Source organism: Poecilia latipinna, unplaced genomic scaffold (assembly GCF_001443285.1).
Source record: "Poecilia latipinna isolate Pla-1442-1.1 unplaced genomic scaffold, P_latipinna-1.0 Scaffold339, whole genome shotgun sequence".
NCBI classification, from domain to species: Eukaryota; Metazoa; Chordata; class Actinopteri; order Cyprinodontiformes; family Poeciliidae; genus Poecilia; species Poecilia latipinna.
Genome location: NW_015112955.1, coordinates 317,304 through 334,934, shown reverse-complemented (window position 1 = coordinate 334,934; position 17,631 = coordinate 317,304). Strand labels below are relative to the sequence as shown.

The 17,631-nt window shown below is 39.0% G+C and overlaps 1 protein-coding gene across 3 annotated transcripts in view; it reads right to left on the bottom strand.

The window, feature by feature from the left end:
* The window catches only part of pdlim5b (PDZ and LIM domain 5b), a 40,655-nt gene extending 26,491 nt beyond the window's left edge, over nt 1–14,164 (bottom strand). Inside the window, exons 1-2 of one of the 3 annotated variants that reach the window (XM_015035600.1) lie at nt 13,876–14,164; nt 7,564–7,669 (exon numbers count right to left, since the gene is read on the bottom strand). In XM_015035600.1, coding sequence (XP_014891086.1) covers nt 7,564–7,662 — 99 coding nt within the window. In that variant the 5' untranslated portion in view covers nt 7,663–7,669; nt 13,876–14,164. The remainder of the gene's footprint in view (nt 1–7,563; nt 7,670–13,875) is intronic. The other 2 variants (XM_015035598.1, XM_015035597.1) reach the window with 2 other exon arrangements.
* Between the last annotated feature and the right edge of the window lie 3,467 nt (nt 14,165–17,631).

Below are 17,631 nucleotides of genomic sequence, written 5' to 3'. Positions count from 1 at the left end.
GCCCCCAAATTTGAGGGAAAAAATTTTATAAAAAAAAAAAGAAAAGGGCGAAAAAAAAAAAAAAAAAAAAAAAAAAAAAAAAAAAAAAAAAAAATATCCTCTTTCCTCACTGCTAAAGAATGCATTCAGGTTGGGCAACTCTGACATGTAGCCATTGTCCCATTGTGTTTACTCTCAACTTAACAAAATAGAGGAAAAGAATGGGAAGGGGAACGAAGGAATGAGGAAGTGACCGCATCTGTGCCAGAGACGGCCACTCTTTTTTTTTTTTTTTTTTTTTTTAAGTCTTGAAAAGTGCTTTCTTCCACTCAGTTGTTACTTGATCGGTAGCAGGAAGTCCAGAACCCAAAGCTGAGGCTGATGTATGCATACCGACGTCTAGGGCATCTATAGTGCGGTTATATCACTCACAAAAGCCCAGTGTGCAGACAGGCTCTCTGCTTTAACTAAATCACTCGCTCATTACATGCATGATGCACAGTCACTGGCACCTACAAGCATTTAGTGAATCGCATAGGCACTTTTAATCAAGCAACCCACATTCTCAGATTAATAATCATTTCTTACAACTTTTGTTTTTCCACACGTGTTATGCCTTGTCGAGTTTCCAAAACTCACTAAGCACTGGCTTTACAGCAGCACGAAGTTGCCGAAGAGAGATGACTTTACCTCGGCCTTTAATGCATAACAAAAGTACCGATAGATTCTCAGACTCTCGTTTTGATTTGGAAAAGTGTGTTTATTAAAATGTATTTTCTCAACTTTTAAAATATCTTATTTTACTCATAGCTCAGACTTTCAAGTCTAAAGTCTTCTGAATCCCACGGTACAAGAGAAAAGTAATTGGAATGCTGCACAATCACCACACTCACATTTGTACGCTTGAACAGAGCAGATAAAAATACTTCTTGGCTCCATTTCTTAATTCCTTAAGCATTTACATAAAGCACAGACAAACATATGGGTTGTCAACAATATATACAAACTGTATTTTGTACATCCCAAATCCCCCCCCACCCCCCACCCAATCACTCATGTGGACACAAAACAAATAGATGTTGAGTAAGAATCTCCGGCATGTGCAGTCTATAAATATAAATCAAGAGAGGTCTGAGTGAGACTCGTGACGGAAAGCAGATAAGCAATAAACAGTGACATTCACTGCTCTCCAAAGAGAGAAATAACACTGCGTTTTACCAAATCTTATTGGTTTTATTCTACAATTTCACATCCACCATTAAAACATATAATGGTTTAAGTCTTTGCGACATAAAATGGAAAAAGGTCATGTAATGGGTGTGTAAAAATATAATTTAATTACCGGACTGGTTGATGGATATGCTTTTTAAATGAATAAGGGTATCTGTCCAGCTGCGTTTACACGAATGGGATTTCAGCCATATTGTAGTGAGGCTGCCGTTTCGTGGTTTCCTTCTCCACACTGGTGAATTTACTGCTGTGGAGTCACTAATAATGACTGGTTCTTTCACTGTGGTTCTGTAAATCCAGTAAGCTGGGAGCTGGTAAAACAAGCCATGTTCTACAGCACTAACTGAGAAGTTATGACAAATCGTACCAACATTGTCCAAAAGGAAATAATTATAATAATAGTAAAAAATATACAAGTAAGATGCCAAAACTGTAATCTAATCCTAGATTAAAAGACGCCTAAAATACAAAACAGCACTCCATTGGTTCTACATGTGCTTCATTGTAACAGTCAAATAAAAAACTAAAAATCAAACTTTCTAAGAAAATTCACTATCCACCTTCAATATTTTACTGAACAGCTTAGCTAGCCCAGTGCTTTAAGCTTCACACTTCAACACCACGAAGACACTAACCACCTCCCTTGCTTCTCAGCGTGCAACTTCCTGCCTTCAGTGAAAGTATGGAGTAAGGAGGAGGATTGTTGCTTCACATCTGAGACGTCATGCTACAGGAAGTATCTTGCGGTGGGAGCTGGAAGGCTAGTCAGCTGCATGTCACATCTGTGAAGGATGGAGTTAAGACAGAGAACCTAATATGGAGAAGTCTTGAGTTTAAAGACCAAGTCATCGCAAACAAGGAAAGGCTCACGGAAGCTCATTATGTCATAATGTTGCCTGTTAGTATAGCTCCGAGTTCATCTGAAGCCACTCAAAACGAGACACAACATCATAATTAGGCATGAGCCAGTATGAAATTATGACTGTATCATAAGCTAAAAATATTACAGTTTCATGTTGTCACGCCATTATAATTCCAGCTCAAAAATGGCTTATTTTGCAGTGTCTTTAGGATGATTTGAGGTGAACGCACAGTTGTTTTCTGAATTGTGGGCTGACTTTCACTCTTTGACATAACACGTTGCCGCCAGAGCCACCGCTCTTCTAAAAGAGCAATTCGGACCAACGTGAATTTAACCGGAGTCTCAAATTAGTCTTCCACTTAATTCACAAAATACTTGGAGTCCTCATGTAGGAAGTTTCAAACTTAGATGATTGCTATATATACTTTACTTCTAGGGGGAAGCTTAAGTCCTTCAGTATTTAAGCAAGAAGCTGCAGTTCTTCTATAAATGCTGTGGAGAGTACATAGTCTTCTAACATCATCTGTTGTTAGCCACCGAATTAAAAACAAGCTCATAAAGATGGCTGGTTCTATTCTGGAGCATCTGGAGAATGTAGGGGGATTCTTTATAACGTAAAGAATATCATACAAACACTGAGAATCCTCTTCATCTTCAGTCAGAGACTTTTTTTAGAACCACTGTAAGACAGGCCACTACAGGGAATCCTTTCATCCCCAGCCATCAGCACCTACAGCAACTCTTTGAATGGAATTGTATAATAACAGTGACATCATTTAATTTCCCTTTTATTGTTTGAAATTGAATCATGCCACAGTATCAGTAATGTTGAAGTACCATTTAGTCAGTTTGTATTTATGTTGAACAGTAGCACACAGCGGGGGACAGGTTGTTCAAATAGCACAGGCTCATCTTCTCAAAGCCAAGCATCCCAATTAAGGACATGAACAGAGGTAGACAAACTGTTGTCATGGTTTGATCCCAGTCCGTTACTACATCAATCTGGCGGCTAGAAAACCTGAGATGCCAAGGAAAACCTTAAAGGACCTCTTAGTCAAATTGCCATGACGACACAAACAAAAACACGTAGCAAAGTACCGACCCTGCACTGAATACTAAACGCTCTTTATAGACAGGTCCAGAAAAGAGCCAGCTGGTTTAGCCTCCTGAGCCAGAAGATATGGAAACGTTTGAGCCAAGAGGGCAGAACTGGATCCCAACTCCATCCTGTTCGGTTTGAAGTGAAACGTTCGACAACAGCTTTCTGCTACAGTAAGAGAACAACATAAAAGATACCCAAGGTTCTTCCAAAACATTTTGCGTCGCTCTAAAGAAAAATCCATTACTATGAACGCCCAACCATATTTTGACAGTGGCACAGAAAAATGCCAAAAGTTGTAGTCAAAGCTATCCCCATAAAACAGATCATGAGCTTCAGCATGCAGGGGGTTTTTTTCTAGTCACATGGAAGAAATCATAAAAAAGTTTTAATTCCTCCAAAAAGTTGTCTAAATCAAATTGAAGTGACAGCACAGCTTCTCTTTATAGCTCTGCCATATTGCAGGAGGGAGCCTGAAAGCAGATGCCCTCCTGGAAGCTTGAGGCAGACACAGACCAATCATACCGGGATCAAACACAGACTGCAGAGAACAGCTATCCATATGGAACCTGAACGCATCTCCAGGAGCCTGCACAACTGATGGTTAAGGAAAATACAAGCTGCTTTCCAGCTAAGCAGCACAGACCACAGCTTGTCTGTGTGGTTTCCGAAAATGCAGGGTATGTTTTGTTTTTTTCCCCTTTAACAGCTTGCTTTTATTTGTTTCTGAACCAGCAGTTATGGTCAAGTCCAAACAGCCAACATGATCAAGATGCCAAATAAGATATTAGGTTTTGAGTCGCAATATTTTCTTCAATGGAAGGCATTTTACCCAGACCCATGTTTTTGGGGTGATGTTTTTATATTGTGTTAAAATTTCAAACCTTTTCCCTGAACCAGTTCTCAACCTGCCAAGAAGCGAAAAAAAAAAAAAAATTCAAATAAACAGACACTTTAAGCGTATATAATACTTCTTTTACTATAAGCAACAACATTTCTAGTACAAAATGCTTCCCAGAGTAAGTTTCCGCAGTATTTCATGGTGGTTTATAGAGGTCTGTCGAGTCTGTGGAGAGGAAATTAAACTGCAGTTTTGGCCACCGTCTCGTGTCCTGGATTTAAAAGAGTTTCAGGAAAAATGTCTGAAAAGAATAACGGTTGGTGAGTGAAGGGGCTGTTTAAAGGCAGATCAAAGAGAGCAGTAAAAGACTGGTGCAAACAAAATTAAACTAACAATACTCCCAGACAGGGCAAGTGTCCCAATTAATGTTGGAATATCTTTGGGAGGAGTTTGGTCTAAAAAAGCTTTAAAAAAATAGAAATAATCAAAATTAACACCTTAAAAAAGCATATTAAATTTATGTCCAATCTTAATGCAATTTCTATGGCATAATTTCTATTCAGATAGAGTGGAATTAACTTTGCCATACTAAAAATATAGTGGCTAAAAGCAGTGCTTTACTGCAAAGCTTCCTGCAGAGACCAACCTAAAATTAGCCTGTCTGTTTTCAGAAAGTATCACAAGCCCTTACAACAGCAAATAACGAGAAAATAAAAAGTAACGGGCCCAACGGACAAAGAAATAGATTCAGTGCTGCTCCTCTGGCATACATATTCCAAGGGAGAATAAAAAGCATTTTGAGCGCATTTTCCAGCTGTGGAAAACAGTCAAAAGGGAACTCTGAAAAGAAGCGCAGCAGCCTTGTACTAAATTATCTGGAAGAGTCGCAGGAAAAACAAATCGCGGCACCCCTCCACCACACACACACACAGACACACACACACAAGTATATAATTGAGTCCTAGTTCTATAAATCATTCATGAGGTACTGGGTGGTCCTAGTTTGAACAATTAACGGCACTAAATCAAATTTGTTATTCAACAAAACGTCAAATACAATTTTAGTCTGAATATTGTAGTCCAATACATGTGGTATTGGACTACAATGTGAAAGCTGTGCTACAACAGTTTGGTGGATACTACTCTTATTTCATCTCTTGCAGTCATTAAGAGTTATTTTAAGATCTAAAGCCCAAAATTCCCTATACGGAAATCCCAATAATTGTCTGTGGTCGTCCTGCGACCAGCCTTATACTTTGTTCATAACCGTTGGATCACTTGCATATGCTAGACATATGTAAAGTCAAGTCATTGCATCATTACTCTACGGCGGCGTCATTTATCAGAGCAAGTTCAAGCTCAGATGTGTTGTCAACAGACGCATACTCCTCAACATGGCAAGTATATTTAACATCTCTGATGAACCTTGAAACAAGCTTGAGGTCAACACAGTTTTCTACCTCACCAACTGAATGAAGGGATTAAAGGCGCAGCTAAACCTTTTGCAGATGTTTGTAAATGTGTCTTGTCCACCAACTCTGACGGATCGCTTCCAATAATGCTCACCATGTCTAAATTGAGATTAAATTATACATCGTACCACCACACAGTCAGGACACAAACCAGCCGCCAAATTATAAACCAAGGATAGATTCATTAGAGATTTTTGAAATAAAATGCAGGCTAGTAATAAGGCATGACGAGTGGCGCAATGCTTTACTTGAAATCCTCGACTGAAGCCGGTCGTAGACGTTACACAAATTAAGCAGGGTTGCACAACATGCTGCAACGCTGCCACCCTTCTTTTACAGATTCTTTTATTTGTTTTTCCAATCTTTAAATAATCTTGCGCCGCCCCACCTCTCTGAGCTTTTCCAATGACTGTTCACGAAGCTGCTCAGAAGAGCAACTTCACCTGCATGTGAATGTCAGACAGGCCTCTTTGCCGTTTTTCTTTAGATCACCTCTGAAAATACATTTTTATTCTTAGACCTTTGACCCACCACAATTGAGCTATTTTTATTTGTTAGATTTGCTTTATAGCATCTTTTTTCTGTCTTCTTTTATTTATGTTTTATTGCTTATACTAGTATAGAATACCTGTTCAGCACTTTGGTCAGGAGTGTTGTTCTTAAACTGCATAAATAAAGTTGGCTTGGCTTCTACTTCTAAATATATATTTTTAAGTTGTCCACCATCCACCCATCCATTTTCTTTACACCCTTGTCCCTTAGTGGGGTCGGGAGGGTTGCTGGTGCCTATCTCCAGCTAACGTTTCAGGCGAGAGGCGGGGTTCACCCTGGACAGGTCGCCAGTCTGTCCACCAAAGAATTGAAAAACACAATGTTTAAATATTTAAAAACACAAAAATGACTCATGTTTAGACTGATGGCTGCATGTAATTGTCTGGACATTGACAGACTCACCTGTCACTTGTTTTTTCCTGCTGTACTAGTGTTGTTGAGGGAACTCTGCTATCAGACAAGCTTCTAAATGAGGACGTGCTTCACTCTTCATTCATCAGCTGCTTCCATATTGACAAGAGGTCCACTGACAACATAATGTCCCGCATACCGATTATTATCACGGCAGCGAGACTTAAAAATAGTGTGCAAAACAAACATTGGCCTTTCTGTTCCCTTCGAGTGGCTGCGTCTGAACGCCAACGGACACATCACCAAATGAGAGGCGTAATTTCTTTGCACACATGATGCTCGACATTCTGTAACTGATCCTGCCAAAAACAAATAAACAGAGGAACTGACCTTGGTCGTGACACTGAGATTAGAGTTTCATAACAGGAAGTGGCGAGACCTGAGTGACTCCCTTCTCATTCTGAAGAAGTACACAAAGCACAGTCCGTACGGGTTGAAGACTAAATGGCAACTTTTTGTTGTATTTGCCGAGTTGCTAATGTGAACGGAAGGTTTCCTTTTAATTTCTGTAGCAGATGCTGTAACACAATGCTTGAGAAATGTCCTCCTCAACCAATATCATAAATTGTGTTATTGTGTAAATTCGCGGCAACAAAAAGCAATCCAGCTGCCAGAACACAGATTGAAATGTCCTGGTCAGTCCACTTTGAATTTATGTGGCAGAACATTCCCAAATAGTTATTACAGAACCACTGTGGCTCTCTAGGGTTACACTCAACCGCTTCCACAGCGCACTGTCTCTAATCAGGACAAATACCAGAGAAGAGGGAAGGTCACTTATCACTCAGTCAAATGACTAAATGACAATAGTCATCAACACCCATTTGCTTAATCAATGAAATATGTGATTCATTTTCTAAACGGACAGATTATGTCTGGATCCTGTTATGCAATGTGATTTTGACAACAATAGGCAGGCAGGAGTGCAAAAGCCTTGAGCAACAGGCCACAAACTGCTGAATCAGCTGTCCAAATCCAGAAACAAGAGGCAAATGGTCCTTTTGTCAATGAGGAAGCAAATGGCAAAACGTGCATGGGTTGCATTCCTTTGAGGTGACCATCATGAAGTGAAGGGTACATTTGAGTGTGTGTGTGTGTGTCCCCATCCCCTACTCACCCGTGAGATGGTGAGGGGCAGGCAGAAGTCCTTCCCTCCTTGCAGTCTAAAGCCCCACGGGGCGGGGCCGGCCAGGGAGACACTGTAGCTGCTGCTCATGATGCACCTAGAAACACACATTTTACCACTTTATTAGGCCTGTATCTACAATAACAGGGTTTCAAACTTCAATGCATTTCATTGACATATCATGTGATAAGCTTAATCAATTTAGAAGATCCAAAACAAAAAACACAGATTTCAACATCTTCTATGAATAAAATGCTAAATAAGTGGGGCACACATTAGAGTCCAGATCCCCTGAGTCAATCCTTTGCCATCTTTGAACATGCAGTCTTTTTTTTATTTATTTTTTTAGGATCGCTCCAAGCTCAGTCAGACTGGATTTTTTTAAACATTAATAACTAAATTTATGTCTGACATTTGTCTAATGAATTAATATGCAGAGATTCAATTGCAAACCATTTCACAATATATCTGACTGCATCCTTAGTCATTGTCTTGGTTGTGGGTTAGTGTAGTCAAAGGATCAAAACGGATGAACAGCAGCCAGTCACATTGTCACATTGTAACATTGGTGGAAAGTCATAAAGTCTCATTTGGTCTCCTCCAATTAGACTGCCTTCTTACATACGTCTCCTATGTACCAGCCATGGCTTGTGGTAAACTTTAAAGGAGGGCTTCTTACAGTTTTCCTCCCAATGTTCCTCCGAAAATGCTGTATTCGTGGAGTTAACAACCAGTGGTTATTCTGTTAACATTTTTTGAATTGTTGCAGCTCCTACACAGTTACCAAGCTTCTCTGTTTAATGATCTCCTTGGTCAACTTGTCTGTTTATGAGAAGAGCCATGATTTAGTAGGCTTGCAATTGAATTTTCTCAATTTTAGGAAAACAGATTGAACACTTCTTTATTGCATGTGTCCCCAAGATGGGATTTTGATTTATAACCAACTTGTCCAGTACTTCATCCCTGGTCTGTCTCCTGTGCTCCTCTGTGTCCATGATGGTGTTTGTTCACTTATGTTTTCCCAGAAGTCTTCAGAGCTATTTTTATAATGCCATCACATTTTTGACAGGTGAATTCTGGATTCAATTAGTGTAAGGTCTTACTTTTCATTTAAAAACAATTGGAAATCATGAACCAGTCTCCTTTCATGTCACAGTCATGCACTATATTTTGCTGATCTGCCAGTTAAATCCTTTAAAAATGCCTTGTTTGCAGGTTTAATTTGGCAAAAGTTTAAAAAGGGGTGTGAATACTTTCGGAAGACACTATACTGACTAAATCCATTTAAGAGCGGAAATAAGGATGAGAAAACTAAACCTGTTTTTTATATTTTGTCAACAAGATTCAAATGTCAGACTCAGCCATTTTAGAGCAGGTTTTAGTTGTTTAACAAGGAAAACTATCGGCATGAAGAGTGAAAGTGATTCTGCAACAGGTTGTGCCCAGTTTATATTTTGAAATAAACAGATTGACAGCAAGGGGGAAAAAAAGAGGATGAATGTTTAATACTTTGTGGAAATGATTAAATAATGCTGACCGACATATCCAGCTGAATGAATGTAAGGCTTGAAATAACTAGTACAAATTGGGGGGGGTGAAACCAAAAGGAAAATAAAGATCATCTCAATCAGCATTTTAAAGCCATTTGCTGAGCACATTATGTCAGCAATCTGTCACCAAGTGTTCTGCATGAGACAAGCAGCCTTTCTTCACGGGAAAAACAAGTGAAGCCACTTGTATACCTGCTTATTAAGGATAAAAGACCAGCGCTGTTTTGAACATAATTCAAACCAAGTGTAATCATGCCAACATTACACTTAGAGGGTAAAAAAAAACAACCAAAACCAAGGCAAATAAGGCATTCTGGAAATTACGAGCTGTGAGGGAAAGGCATCATTACTCCAGTCAAGCGGGCAACATCTTGAATTTCATCTTTCCTTTTCACACACAAACTCATACCTCGGCTTCAGAGCTCAAGAGACGAGACAAAATGTCTTCCATGCATTTATATTTAGCCAACCCCCGCCTTTGTTAATCGCAAGGAGCAAAGAGACAAGATGTCATTGCTCGCACCACTGCTGCGGCGCTGGACCTGCACGAGAAAGAAGTGAAGACGAGACACACCCTTGATAGCGAGGGACTTGTTAGGACTCAGATTTCACTGGTAACTCAAAGTTGTGCAAGCTTTCCAAGAATTACTGTCAATCTAAACACAGCTCAGTAGCTCCTTATTCTCAAATTCATGTGTGCAAATATATTAACAATGCCTCAATGAGAAATTAAAAATGGCAGGAAGGCAGCAAGATACATGCAAGTGTAAAAATATTTCATGCACCATTAAGCTTCACTGTCTAATGCCTGCCTGTTATGCATTCCTTTTCCCTTGAAACACTGAAGCTTTAAAATACTTACTAGAAGCAAGACTGAGGTCAAGTGGGGTGAAATGTGACGGCTTGGTATATCGTAAAATTTATTTAAAGCGACAAGTGAGGGAACTGTTAAACCAGATTTGCAGAATACTGGGGGGTTTTTAAGAGGAAGGTGTGTGCATTTGTGTCCGTTCCACAACTTGGCACTTCACAGTCATGTGGAAATGTTACCTTTGCCCCGATCAAACAGGAAGGGCGCACGCAAACACCAAAACCAAAACATCAAACACCACGTGCTCTATAGTACGTTTACGATACTTGAAGAAGAACCTCTCTTCTCTGTTTTATTCAGTCAGTAAAAGTCGTTTCTTGAGCTAGAACAGGTGACTTAATGTTTCATTTTAGTCAAGACATTGCATATGTAATCCCCAGAAACACAGCTGGATTATCAGACGACATGCCTTTCTTTCCCAGTGAATATTTCACGAGTAAAAATGTTTTATCATCCTAAAGGAATGTCTTTATGAAGCTGCCAGTCAGGCTGCCTCTGGGACAAAGCACCACCTGCTGCAGCCCGTCACCTGGTTTTGTTGTACCAGACGCATGGCAAATCAGGGAGCCCGTTTTCACACGATCTTCCATTCAAGCCTGAAGGAGAACAAGTGGATATGAGGAAAGGAGACGTAAAAGGGAGTAGAAATGGGGAAGGAAAGGATTAAAACTACATGTGAAAGTGACAGGGTAGCTGAACACCTGATGACATGCACCATTTCCCCCCCAACCGTTACCTGGCAACAAACTGAGTTTTTCCCCCATTAAAACATAATTCATCCTAATATCATCATATAGTTTTACAATCTTCATGTCAGAAGTGCAGCTGACTTTTCGGGGAGCATGGGAAATGTTGTTGAACTTCCTTTTATTTTAAATCAAACAATGACAATGACAAAAAAAAAAGAGAACTATAGTAGAATGAAAAATGACTGAGAGCAGGCAGACGAAGGTACCAAACATGCTAGTTGATTAAAAATGCCAAAGACTGTTTTCAGTCCTTCCTTTCCTTCGTGGAGTAAAAACATTTCAGTAAAAAAGATGGAGAAGGTGTTTGTTGCTGGTTACATAATGCATATGGGCAGATCTGGAAAGACCAGTGAACTATAGCCAAATCAAAAAGACATACTAGGTACATTAAATGAGGAATAAACTTGGTGACGACAAAAGATTATGTTTTGCTTTTTTAAGCCTTGTAATTAACTTAGATTTTGTTATTTTAAAGAACCACATAAAAAGCAATGGAAGAGATTATGACTCAAAAACAACTGAATCTGGAGAAAGTCTTTTAGATAATTCGGGTATTATGGTATACATATCCAGCAGGTAAACTAAAGCTGTGCTGGCTGAAAACTGCCATAAAGCCAGAAACATCTATGCCCAAGCAAATAACTTGGAGTCCCGTTACCACACAAAAATCTGTGAATACTGAACCACAAAATGGGGAATTCGGTGTGCATGCAATAAGATGTATATATAAGCTCGTCTTTATAAAAAGCACAGAAACACAGGCAGTAATCCATCAGTTCAGCACTTTCTCAAATTACAGCGCTATTTCCGAGGTTTCTTCATCTAAGTTGTGATTGCACCACATGTCTGTGTTCAGCAGACTAAAATGAAGAGAAATGTAAAGAAGAAGTCATAGTCCAGAAAAAAGAACTGGGAAGCCATCCTTCACATTGTCAAATGTTTTGTTTACCTTCTCATTTAAGGACTGACCTATGAACCACCAATGCTGACAAACAGCTGGATGCTCTGAGGCCTTTGAGTTCATATTCTTAATGTACAACCCTTTGGGAAAACAGGACTCTGAACTGCTCAGGCTTGCATATTTTGGAGTATTTACTTTCACAGTCAAATGAATCGACTCATTCTGAAGTGGCGAGATTTGAGTCACGACTCCGGTCATGACAGACGCACACATATCAATAGCATTACCTAACAAGGAGAGAACAAAGATCAGGCCCATCTCATGCCCCTGCTTGTTTTGCAATCTCTAATGATATCATGCATAGACATGAGCAGACACACCTCTCAGTGTTTTCACACAGATGAAAAACAGTCGAGATGTGCATCAGAATTTCTCAGCTACATTCACATCGACACATCTGCAAGTTTGAAAGAGAATTCCCCTTTTGGGCCTTATCTGTCAAGCTCCTATCGTGTTGGCACCACTGCAAAGCATTTCATCGCCTTTTCCCAGATATTAGCTCAGACATTTAAATGGCTCTGAGCTGAATGGCAGGCAGAGCATTTAAATAGCTTGAAAAATGTTTTTTCCTCAAATGTCTGGCTGTAAAGTAAATAACACATCCTGATAGGAACAGCTTGAATTTTTTGAAGAATATCTCAACTCCTTAATGAGTTTAAAATTAGGTTACTTTGGAGAAGGGGTTGAGGGATGTATAAATGCCACTAGGGTCCCTTTTCACATTCTTTCTTTCATGTTGCAAAAACAAACACCAGTTTGATTAATTTCAATCTTTTCAGGTCAGAGATCCAGGGCAGCAATCAGTCACACAGTCCACAAATCTGACAGCGAGACTTGAAAGAGCGACAAGAAGAACCTCATTGAAAAAAAACCTCATGTGTAATCTCATGTGAAGTTTACCACAAGGAGGACACTGCATATTAAAGAAGGTTTTATGGTCAGAGAAAACCAAAACTAAGCCAAAGTGGTGGTGGTGGTGATATCATCGTGGTATGGGAATGCTATTCTACAGTAGCAACCAATGTAGAGGCTGCAAAAGACTTAACAGTGGACAGTAACTTTGTCACCTTGACAACAATCCTACGGCGAAAGTTGCAATGTCAGGGTTTAGATGAAGGCATATCCAGGACGTCCCTGTCAAAATCTAAACTAAGAATCTGTGGGAAGACTTTAAAATGAATGACAAATTAGAAATTTGTATGTTTATGTCTAATTGTCTTTTTGTTAAAAGAGTCTCTAAAGGTCCAAGGGTCATAAATGCCTTTTACAAGGCACTGTAAGTTCCCTAATCTTAGGCCAGTACAGTAAATTTCGTAATAAAATGAACCACCGCCCCTCAAACAAAGGTGCATTTCAACTGGAAAAGCCTTTTCTTTAATGGTAATTAAACACGGGTCACCTGAACTGAATGCAGGAGCCGCTCCCCTTCATGACCCCAGCTGCATGCGTCACACCACGATTGTGTCAAACCATGTTTTCTTCATGTCGTATTCAAAAGAAAGAATGTCTCCACGTTTTGATGAGCACAGTGTGTGAGATTTGTCATCTGAAGTTCAGGTTTCAGACGTCAGGCTTATTTCACAGGGCTTTGCTGCTAGGTAACGTTACAGCAGATACTGACTGAGTGATTTACTGCATATTATAGCAGCACTTTCACTGAAAACAAAGGGAATCTCTTTGACTTCACTAGAAATGCTAAAATACGTTATATTAGAGCTCAATAAATGAAAATTAAGTCATACTCCTGTTAGGATCATCAAATGTAGAATTTAATCATCAAACGTCTTGCCCAATACTATACATTTTTAAATGTCTACGTCTTACTATTGACATTGCTAGCTAACACACGTTATTTATTTATAGAGAAACAACTACACTGAGGATAATCAATAATGTAGTCAGTCTGTTCACCCATGTGTTCACTTGGAGAAGGTGCAGGACACACATGCCTAAGATTATTACAGCTCTCCTAGATTAAACTGAAACAAACAAAAACATATCCGCCCAAAACAGATAATAACCTGTCTGTTATTTAAAAGTTTTATTTTACAAACATGTGATTTTTGAAAGTTCAGATGAAGCTCTGAATTGCAGCTGCGTAGCGGGAACAAAAAGCTGCAAAAAAAAAAAAATAATAATGACGGAAATAAAAATGATTAACATTGTGCTCACCTTACCTCGAGGAACCCGGGTTTGTGTTAAAGAGAGAGGAGCGACTTCTGCCCGTCGATTCTCAGCCTCCAAGAAATGAAGTTAGTGGAACTGAAACTTCCGCCTTTAAGCCAGCCCTTCAGACAAGCGTGGAGGAGGGTCTACCATCTACACCAGCTCTCTGAGGCTGGGGGCAGCACAACCGCAGGCAGACAGGCAGGCAGAGGCTTGTCCTGAAGGTGGGACGGGAACAAAACGGACTGACTGGCCTGCATGAGGCAAAGCTAAGCGCGGAAAGTCGCTTCATAAACATCTAGCGGAGGCTTTAGCTTCACTGTTGTAGTGTGACTTTTTTCTCATTAACGAGAAAAAAGAAAAACAGTGTGCGGTTGCTTGGTGGATTGTTATCTTTTGGCTATTTGACTAAAGTTGCAGTATTGTTTACAAAAATATGTTAAATATCTTTTTTTTCCCATATATTTGCTAAAACTGTCACTATTTTGTGATAGTGTAATAGAGAGAGAGATAATCTGTGAAAGGCTCTAGCTCTTCCACCTTCTTCCTAATCTTATATTGCCATCTGACAAAATGCACAATCCAACCAATCAGAGCCAGGAGGAAGGTCTTAGCGCTGCCAATCAAGAAGAGACACACGCTGCCAAGTGTGCTAATGGTGGAAAAACAACTCACAGTCCAGGAAAACCGTTAATCTGGTGGCTATGCTAAGCCTTAGCATTAGAGGCAGTATATGCTGTGGCACATCACCTGCGTCATAGCAAAGAGCAAAGGGAGGAGAGTGAGCGGCAAATACACAAGAGTGATTGACAGCATTAAGACTCTCCCCCTGGCTCTGATTGGTTGTTTCTGACTGAGTGGTGCATTTCTGCAGCTAGTGGGAACACTGGGAGAAGGCAGAGGAGCTTGACTTTTTCACAGTCTAGCTGTCTTATACTGTCAATACATAATAATCATTTTTAATAAATATATTTATTTTGACTTGCAGATAAAATTTTATATTCTTGGAGTAAGATCCATGTAATTTTTGCAAAGAATTGTATTATCAGAAGGTCAGGCTTGAGCTATAGATTTATTGCATCTCACCATCAGAGCTCTGTTTCAGTATCCATAAAAAGACATCAGACTTTTATCCACATATTCTTGTAATTTAGAAGATAATTTTAGCTCATTTTGACTTTCTCCGTCCCCACTATCTCCCGTTGTATTGATGGTAAATGGTTTTGTACTACTATGGCGCCTTATCAAGCCCAAAGCGCTTCACCCATTCAACCGCACACTCACGCTGATGGTGGTACTAGATAGTAGCCACAGATGCCCATGGGGAAGCCTGACAGAAGCATGTTTGACGTTGTAAATGAAAACCATCTTATTAATGTTATTCTTTATTTTCAATGTTTGCCTTGGGATATTTTTATGCCTGCACTAGAATTACTCATTTGAAAATACTCATTGGCATTTTGCTTAAAGGAAGGTTTGACTCTACGGAGAATCTAACTTTTACACATCGCTCTGGAAGAAGTATTTAAAACTCCGTCGAAGAGTTGGCATTCTCTGCTGCATCCGTGCACAGTGAGGTCATGCTTTCCAGTAAATACCTCAGTGCAGAAGTCAGACACAACGTATGCCATCCTCTCCGTCCAACGTGCTCCGCTGTCAGCAGACAGAAGCCTTTCATAACGTGAAACAATGTGACTGCAAGTATCATTGGTTTCGAATAATTCCAGTTCCACACAGTCTTCAAGAACTAATCTTATGATTCATCTTGGTACAGTATGAAGACTTTGTTTTAGCAAAAAAAGCTGTTAAATATTCCATGTGTTGTTTTGGTAAAATGTTTGGATGTTTCTGAATGTACAGTTGAAACTAAATATTTATATATATCACGGTGTGAAAAAATGTTTTTCCACTTCCTGATTTAAAGCATTTGAGAACATCAAACTAATTTAAATATTAGCCAAAGAGTACACAAGTAAACACAAAATGTTATTTTAAACGAAGGTGTTTATTATTACATGCGGGAAAAAAACCCTGTGGGGAAAAAGTGATTGTCACCTAAACCTAATAACTGGTTGGGTGAAGCTTTGCTCGTAAAAATTGCAATCGTGTTTGTGTCGACTTGCAATGAGTCTTTCATGAATTTTATCACTTTCATCTTTGCAGAATTGTTCTAACTCAGCCACACTGGAATGTTTTCCTGAACTGGAACAGCTTTTTAAGGTCATTCCACAGCATCTCAATATAATTAAGGGCAGGACTTTGACTAGGCCACCTCAGAGTCCTCATTTTGTTTTTCTTCAGATTTTCAGAGGTGGAAATTGTGGTGTGCTTTGGATGATTGTCCTGCTGCAGAACCAAAGTTTGTTTCCGCTTGAGTTAAAATGACAATTTGCAAATGTTTTCTTGGACGCAGACCATATGTTTTGGATAAATTTCATTTGGTCAAATGAAACTAAAATTGAAGTCTTTACATTTTTAGGGGAACGTGAGAAATGAGAAAGCTCTCCCATTAGTCTGACATTCAGCAAATAGTGATTAAAAATTATTAGCCTAATTTAATGTCAGACAGTGAGAAATATTTTTGTATCTTTACACAGTGTGTGTAAATAAAATTTGGTTTTAAATTTACTTGCTGCACTGGTGAGTGTTTCTGTGTCAAAGTAGACTTCAGTGACAGTGTTGACATGCCCTCTAGTGGCCAAAATGATCCTCACAATTCCTGTAAATGTGACACATTCAGCTATTTATAGCCTTTTATAGCTTTGAACTATAAAGTTTCTGGCCTCTTGCCAACAAACATACCTGTATGAAATCTTCATTGCATTTCTTGTTAAACAAAAACTAGAAATGGAATGACCAGGATGTGATGAAAGACGTTTGTGAGAATATGCCTGGAGATTTACTGGGAGTCCAGTAGCTAAATCCCCCTGTGTAATTATTTTGAATCACTCAGCTGCACAAGGTATTCATCTGAGGATCTGTTACATGCCTTCAGATTATTATACCTAAATCAGCAAGCACCCTGTCTTGGCTTTAATGTAGAAAGACAGGTAATGCATTATATGCTGCAGAGAAATGAATTCACACTAAATGTTTAAAGTTACAAGTGTCAAAATGAGTAAAATTTATATGAAATAAATATAACTTGAACAAGTTATTTTAAATGTTTGCTGCCCTTTCTTTCTCAAGTTGACCTAAGTTTCTAGAAATGTTTAATTATCCATGATTATCTTATTTCACATGGAAAAAATCTGGTTTACCATTACTTCTTTTTTTTTCCTTTTTCAAAACTAGGATACGAGGGAACACATTATTCAAGAAAAGGAGACGTTGATCTACAGGATAAAGCTGCAAGAAATGATCTTTACTAGACCTGCAACAGTTAATTAAAAAAATTTAAAAAATACTGAAACAACTAGACCTGTAACAAGACTGGCCTGTGAAATTCACAGTGACAGCTGTTGCAGCTTTTCTTGTGTCAGATTGCACAACATTAGTAAAATACAGTTGATTTTTTTTATGTCTTTTTTGATAAATATGGGAGTTTTCCTTAGACCAGATTTTAGCTATAAACTAAACTAGGAATGTAAGCTTGTCTACAGAATAAATCTTTCCAGATAGGTACAGTTATTGGTTTATTCACATAAATTAGATATTAATGTGCTGTAGTATTTTGAACTTAGCTCTTTCAAATCAAAATACAAAAATACCCTCATATTTCTTTCGTGTGTGTTCAGGCTGAACATGGAAAATGCTAAGAAA